Here is a 7238-nt window from a genome sequence, read left to right as displayed (position 1 = left end):
CCCAGTCTTTGGGACTGATTGTAATGAGAGTCCTGCACTGGTTTCTCACACTGAGTTAAGGCAAAGAGATATGCTTGCCTTTGAGGCTGGCCACTGCCAGACTTATGACTCAATTTTTGATCATAGCCAGAGTCCTGGCCTTGTCTCTCAGAATGATCTAAGCTGGAAGCCCTATCTTGTCTCCCAGACTGACCACAGTGAGAATGCTGATCTTGTCTGTCAGTCTGACCATGGTGGGAGTCCCTGTCTTGTCTCTCATACTGATCATGGTGGCAGTCACTCTCAGACTGACGATGGTGGGAGTCCCTCTCAGACTGACCATGGCGGGAGTGACTGTCATGCCTCTGAGACTGACCATGGTGGCAGTCTCTCTCAGACTGACCATGACCAAAGTCCCTGTGTTGTCTATCAATTTGACTATGGTGGGAATCTCTGTCTTGTCCCTCATACTGGCCACAGTCTGAATCCTGATGTTGTCTCTTGGACTGATGATGCCAGGAATCCCTGTCTGGTCGGTCTGACTGATCATGATGAGAATCCTGCTTGTCTTCATCATGCCTATGCCTGTGCTGTCTCTCGCTATTTCTAGGGCTCTTATGGTCTTGTGCTCCCTCCTGCCCTTCTTCTTGCTGGTTGGCACTATCTCCACATGATCCCATATCTAGCTTATGATAGCAGGCTTGGGCCAACTGGAAGACCAACAAGAGGTATTCTTGGAAATCAACACTTCCATTTCTGTCTCGATCCAAGAGACTCAGGATGGTATCCACAGTTTCTGGGTCATTTGGTCTCTGTGAGAAGATACAAGAAAGACTCAAATCAGATATTCTCTTGTGGACAGTAAGATAAATGCAAAAGCCCATGGCCCACTCTAGGCAGCTCTATTTGGACCCTCCTTGGTTGAGAAACTAATCTGAAGGTGTGGGTTTGCTTCTAGCCCTTGAAGAGTTGATGTCCACACCATCAGAATTTTCTGGACCTATGGGAGCATCATGATATATTGTAGAGATGTCCATTTAAAATCAGCTCCATTAAACATTAGATGGAGTCACTTGAAGATGTATGTCAATCCATCACATTGTATATTATTGTAGTGGGAATACTTGTTGGGCTATAATTGGAAGGGTTAGCAGCTTCAAACCACCAGTCATTCTGTAGGAAAAGGCATTCTACTCCCATGTCATTTACCCAGAGAGACAGTTGTACCCTGTCCTAGAGGGTCACTAGAAGTTTGGATTGACTCACTGGTAGTGAGTTGAGCGTCCCTTCTCACTACCCTAGATCCTGGAGAAAGTGAATCTTGTTTATTGATCGAGGGCCTAGGCATCCCAACGATGCTCAGTGACTCTTTGTTGAAGAGATGAACGCATGGCAGGATGCGTGCACAGCTCTAAATTACAGAAATCAAGATGCAGATCTTAGGTTTCCTTCTGAGATATGATTACCAGATACTTTGAAATTATATTTCTTCCAACTCAATGTCAGATGCAAACAAGGTGGAAGTGTGCATGTGGACATGCATTCACGTATGCGCAGGCACTTGCTGGGAGAGAAGTACTAAGTAGCGCCTGCCATTCTTCAGGCTACAGGATGACGGTGAAGCAAGACCAATTACAACCAAACCTTAAGCCCTGGTAATTGTTTTGGTCACCGAGAGCAGGTTCACTCACACTTGATTCCATGAGGCCAGGGCCTACCCTGAGCCCGTCTTACCCGGAGGACATCTCCAAATTCAGCCAAGAGTAGCTGCTTCAGCTCCTTCTTGCACAGTGAGGTGCAGTCCCCATTCTCATTGGCATATTTCTGGAAGACCTTCATCACGGTGAGAATGCTGCTCAGGAGTTGAGCCATTTTGGCAAGTACTGGTAGAGCTAATGGAAGAAACATGATTGTGTGTGCATTTAGAGAGAAGATCAAGAGGTAGCACTTTCAGAGAGAACATGGCACTTCTTGGACTGAGAAATTATCTGAACAGTGATAAGAGCTCCTTTTTAATCATACCCCTCATGCCTTCTACCCCAGTGTCAAGCTCCAAATATCATAAATTATGGTGGGAGGTGGATACAAATGGTGGATTCTTTGCTAGGAAATGAACTTATTTTCTTTCAGCAAGCACACATACATAGATAAATGCACACAGACCAACACCCATCAATACCCATACTTTCATATTGGAAAAGGTTTCTCAAAGTTTATAGGAAAATGGAGGTAATGGGAAGGGATTTTTCCATAAACTGTTTGAAGTCATTTTCTCTCCGTAAGTAAACACTAAACCTGTTGACATGAAGTTGATCCCCACTTGTGGAGACCCCCTGTGTTGTAGAGTAGAATTCATCTGCATAAATTTCTTGGCTGTACAAATATATGGAAGCAGAGCACCAGGCTTTTCTGCTGAAGTCTCCTGTGTGCTCCAAGCACCAATCGTTGGTTTAGCAGTGTAGCACAGATGGTTTGTGCAATTTAGAGAGTATTGTATATGTGGGAATATCGATACATTTTTCTGTCTATATTATCTTATCTTATCTCATCTTATCTATCTATGTATCTGGATCCTGGTGGTACAGTGGCTGAAGTGCTATGCTGCTCTCCAAAAGGTCTGTCGGTTGACTCCACCAGCCATTCCTCATAAGAGCTATGTGACAGTTGACTTCCTTAATGATGGACAACATTGGAAATCCTATGGAGAAATTCTGCCCTGTCTCTAGGATTGCTATGAAATCCAGTCCATTTACGGGTCATTTTGATTTAATTTTCAATGAAAAGACCTCAGTATTCTAATGAGCCCCCTGAAGCAGAGAAGAAAACTGCAGGTCTCTTTCTAAGGATGATATCCCACAGGTTATATTCCAGGAAGTGCTTCTGGCCTGGGATGGCATTTTGGAACATGCTTATAAAATGGAATCATTGAATATAAAACCTGCTACAAATAAAATGCCAAAAGGAGTGCACAGCACAACCCACTCTGCAGGTGACAGCCAGTGTGTACCACCAGCTAGGTGCACATCGGCCACGCTAGAAGCCAGGGCGTCTTGAGATCCAGTTCCCTAGGTTATCTCCTCCCATGGGGTGAAAAGTCCAGTAACTGGGTTTCCAGGGCTCTGGAATAGAGCCCCAATGGCAGAACACTCTAGACTTCCAGAAATATTCACTGAGGCCTACACAGAATAAACAGACAAGAAGGATTGCACTGGACATGATGAGTCCTGTGTGGCGATTCCTGAGGATAAGACTTGAGTATTTTTAGGGTCCCCTAGTCTAGAGCCTTGAATATGTTGTGCTCTAAACCCATGGGTCTTGCCTAACTTGCAGAAAACATTAAAGCTCCACTATGGGATACAAAAGAGCCCCTAATATTCCTAGCTCCGGGTTTTGAGATGCCTACTACACACTAACATCACGTGTGTATATCCTTTAGGCTCAGACATTAGGCTATGTCATCGTAATCCCGGAGCACAGGCAGTGGAAGCTGGAAGGATACATGGAGCAAAGTTAGACCTCCCCAGCCCAGCACCTGACAGATGGCTCTGAAGAGCCTCATAGCCCATGTTGCTTATTCCTCCATGGATGTCTTACCTGCTGACTGAGGGAGACACTGAAGAATCAGAAACCGGAGAGGATACTGGAGACCTGAAAACCCATCCTATTTATAGCATTTTTCAAAATTGCCCTAGTAGGCCAACCCAGGAGACACCCATTTGATGGCAGAGCCTGAATCACCCTGGGCCCATCCCTGCTCAGCCCAGCTACCCTTTTCCTCAGCAAACCATCTAGTTTATTTACTTCCTCCTCTTACTCACAAACCTGTTTGTCATTAAAACAGATGACACTGCTCATATCCTAACCCCATTTAATTATAAGAATGTGCATGCGCACATGTGTGCATGGGTGTGGAGTGAGGGTCCCCAATCTGAGTTCATCTTTAATATTTATTACCTGCTCAGACCAAAAGAGTGCAACTAGTCAATGCTCATGTAGGATATTAATATGACCACCTTATGGTTGTTTGATGAGATGGGGACTAGTGATGATATGTGTATACATAAGAATATATATTCTGGAAGAGATCTTAGTCTAATTTCTGTTTGTATGTGTACATATTTGTATCTCAATCTATTGATCCATTTTGAATTGTTAATTCTTTCATTTATTAGTTCCCTAGTTGGGGGCTGTATGGTTGTCGTTTTCTGCTACTTGATTGAGATTCAGGGTGACCCATGTGTGCACAGTAGAATCACTTGACAGGTTTTTCTAGGCTATCTCCTTCTAAAGCAAATCCCCGGGTGTTTTCCCTAAGACACCTCTGTGTGAATTTGAACTCCAAGCTTTGGGCAAGGAGTCAAAAGCGTAACCATTTATGTCACCCAGACTAGAACTAGAGGTAGATCAATGGTCAACTTGGCAGTGCATGATGGTATCCTTTAAGCTCTTATTGCATAATTGCATTTTTGGAACAACATAGTAGCTTATTATCTCTGTGAAGTAGAGATGCCCTTAGGGACTGGGGCCTCCATTTATTTCCCTGTCTACCCTTGTGGACTGCCAGCACAGTGTCTTGAGCGTAGGTAATTTCTAGTAAATGTTTCAAGGGTGGGAAATGAGTTGTTAAATACTTGAAGCAATTGAGAATCTAGTGAAAGTTGAATAAAATCTTGGATTCCTAGACTTTTTTCTTCTGTTTTCAAGTCTACCACATTCCAATGAAATCTTTTGTTATGAATCGATCAACCCACTCATTAGTTTATCAATAGCGGTACTTGCTATGACTTCCTATGTAAGAAGGGTCTTGCAAAGCACAAAAGTAGAAGTAAATATTAGCGCAGTCCGAAAAAAAACAACCCAGCCCTCATCTCACACACAAAAAGTTTTGAACACCAGACAGAGCCTGCTAAAACGCTGAGTGTTAGCAAAACATAAGTGCACATGGAGATCTCGTGTGCTGAGTCATGGCTTTCCTTGAGAGATGAGACCTTTGTTGTTTCTTGAAGAATTCATAGAAACTGGGAGGCTATAGAGGAATTTCTATATGAGGCAAAAGCAAAGCGTCAAGGTAGTAAGGTGAGACTTTAGATCTAATATTTGAATTAGAGTAAACTGATAGAGTAAAGTAAACTGATAAGGTTCACTACAGCAGAGATATGAAGAAAAGAAACAGATCAACAAAACCAGTCACTGTCAAACAGATTCCACTTTATGGCCACTGCATATGCATCCGAGTAGATGTGTGCTCCAGAGAGTTTCAATGACTGATGTCCTGGCTATGTAGCACCAGCATTTTTTTCCAGAGGCAGCTCCTGACGTACATGCAAACTGCTAACCTTTCGGTCATCAGCCTTGCACGTTAGCCATTTGTACTAAGAGCTATTCAAGGTATGGAGAGGAGGATAAAAAGGGAATTTTGTACCCCTAGGGAAATCTAGTCCTCTTCTTGTTAGCTACTGTTGGTTCCAACTGAGAGTAATCTTATGTACAACAGAATGCAACACGGCCTGGTGCTGTGCCATCTTTGCAATCATTACTACTTTTGAGCTCACTATTGGGCGCTGTGTTGATCCATCTCATAGAGAGTCTCCCTCTTTTTCACTGATTTTCTACTTTGCCAAGAAGGATGGACCTTTCTAGGAATGTGTTCCTCTTGAGAACCTGTCCAGAGGACATGATACAAAATCTCACCCTCTGCACTTTCAAAGAACATTCTAGTCATATTTCTTCTAAAGCAGTTTTGTCTCATCTTAGTCTCTTACCTCCAGCTTGTCACACCTGGCTTGCTTGTGGCTGTGATGCTGAGAGGGATGTTTCTCAAATTCAAATACCACCAGAGCCACCTAAGGTTAACATTTTAGCAGAGCTTCCAGACTAAGAATACACTATGAAGAAGGAATAGGTTGCCCATTTCTGAATAAAAGCAAAACATTGTTAGATCGGAAACCTCAGAATAGCAGTGGGACAGTGTGAGTTATAGTGCCAGAAGATGGTCCCCACAGGTCTGAAGACACTCAAAACATGACTGAGGAAGCGCTGAGTTCTCAAAGTGCAGTCAGTCATAATGATGCGGATGGAGCAAAACTTTGGGATCTTCATTTGCTGATGGGGCACGACTCAGAATGAGAAGATGCTCATGGAAGCAGCACTCAATACATCAAATCACTGCTTCTTTAAAACACTGAAGAGTAGGGGGTCTTCTGAGGACTAAGGTGTGCCTGACTCATGCCACAGCCTTTTAAAGGCCTCGTATGCATGTGACGGTTGGACATTGAATATGAAAGGCTGAAGAAGAAATGCATCAGAATTATGGTGCTGGTGAAGAATACTGAAAAGTACTTGGACAGCCAGAAGAAGAAAGAAGCAGCTCTGTCTTGAGAAAGTAGGACCGGAATGCTCCTCAGAAGTCAGGATGGCCATCCTCTGTCTCCTACATATTGGACATAAGATCAGGAGAAACCGGTTCCTGGGAAAGGCCATCGTGCTTTGTAGAGCAGGGAGGGGAAAAGAGAAAGACCCTGTATGAGATGGAGTGACAGTATGGTCATAAGCAAGGGGCTCTAACCTAACAGCGATTGTGGAGACAGGCAGTGTTTGTTTAATGGTATACAGGGCCACTCTGAGTCCGAACTGACTCAATGGCACCTAACAGCAGCAGCAGTAGCAACAACAATAACAACAAGAGGCTCCTGAGTGTGCCGATGAGGAAACAGATCCAGCTATATTGAGTGATTTTCTAAGGATCCAATGCGGCTGGGATGGCATCCAGCCTGGAGCCCTCGTTCCTTGACCCACGCCTAATTAGCTTTCTTATACATCTCTAAAGCATTTGGGAGCCTGGATGGGCGCTGGGAAACTAACGGGACATTTTAGTCAGGAATGTGACATGACCAAATGTTACTTGCGAGAAGATTTTCATCTGACTGCAGTCGGGTAGCCAGCTGTCTTAATTCATCTCAGACTAAGTCAGGAGTTTCCTGAGACACGAGCTCTCAGGGTAAAATGCAGAGCCCTTTGGAGAAACTGGGGCAAGTGGTCATGCTAGAGTGTGGTGTAGAGGATGAATCGAGGGAGCAATGAGACCACTTAGGAGTCTATTGTGTGATCCCGATTTGAAGTCACGAGGGTGTTTACCTGGTGTTTGAAAACTCCGGGACAATATCTGGGTAATAGAAGGAAAGAAAACATAGTTATTTGGGGGGACAGATTAGATAAAAAGAAGAGGTACCAGAGGAGTCAGGAGAGAGTCCAAAGCTTCA

The 7238-nt window shown here is 43.9% G+C and overlaps 1 protein-coding gene across 1 annotated transcript in view; it reads right to left on the bottom strand.

Annotated features, from left to right (window-relative positions):
- Nucleotides 1-1851, bottom strand: part of RPTN (repetin) — a 24035-nt gene extending 22184 nt beyond the window's left edge. Inside the window, exons 1-2 of the mRNA XM_004717688.1 lie at nt 1714-1851; nt 79-791 (exon numbers count right to left, since the gene is read on the bottom strand). Of these exons, the coding sequence (XP_004717745.1) occupies nt 79-791; nt 1714-1851 (851 nt within the window). The remainder of the gene's footprint in view (nt 1-78; nt 792-1713) is intronic.
- Between the last annotated feature and the right edge of the window lie 5387 nt (nt 1852-7238).

This window comes from Echinops telfairi, unplaced genomic scaffold (assembly GCF_000313985.2).
Source record: "Echinops telfairi isolate 266 unplaced genomic scaffold, ASM31398v2 ScPeMD7_5805;HRSCAF=6673, whole genome shotgun sequence".
NCBI classification, from domain to species: Eukaryota; Metazoa; Chordata; class Mammalia; order Afrosoricida; family Tenrecidae; genus Echinops; species Echinops telfairi.
Note: the sequence above shows the minus strand (reverse complement) of the source record. Positions and strands in the feature narration are given on the sequence as shown.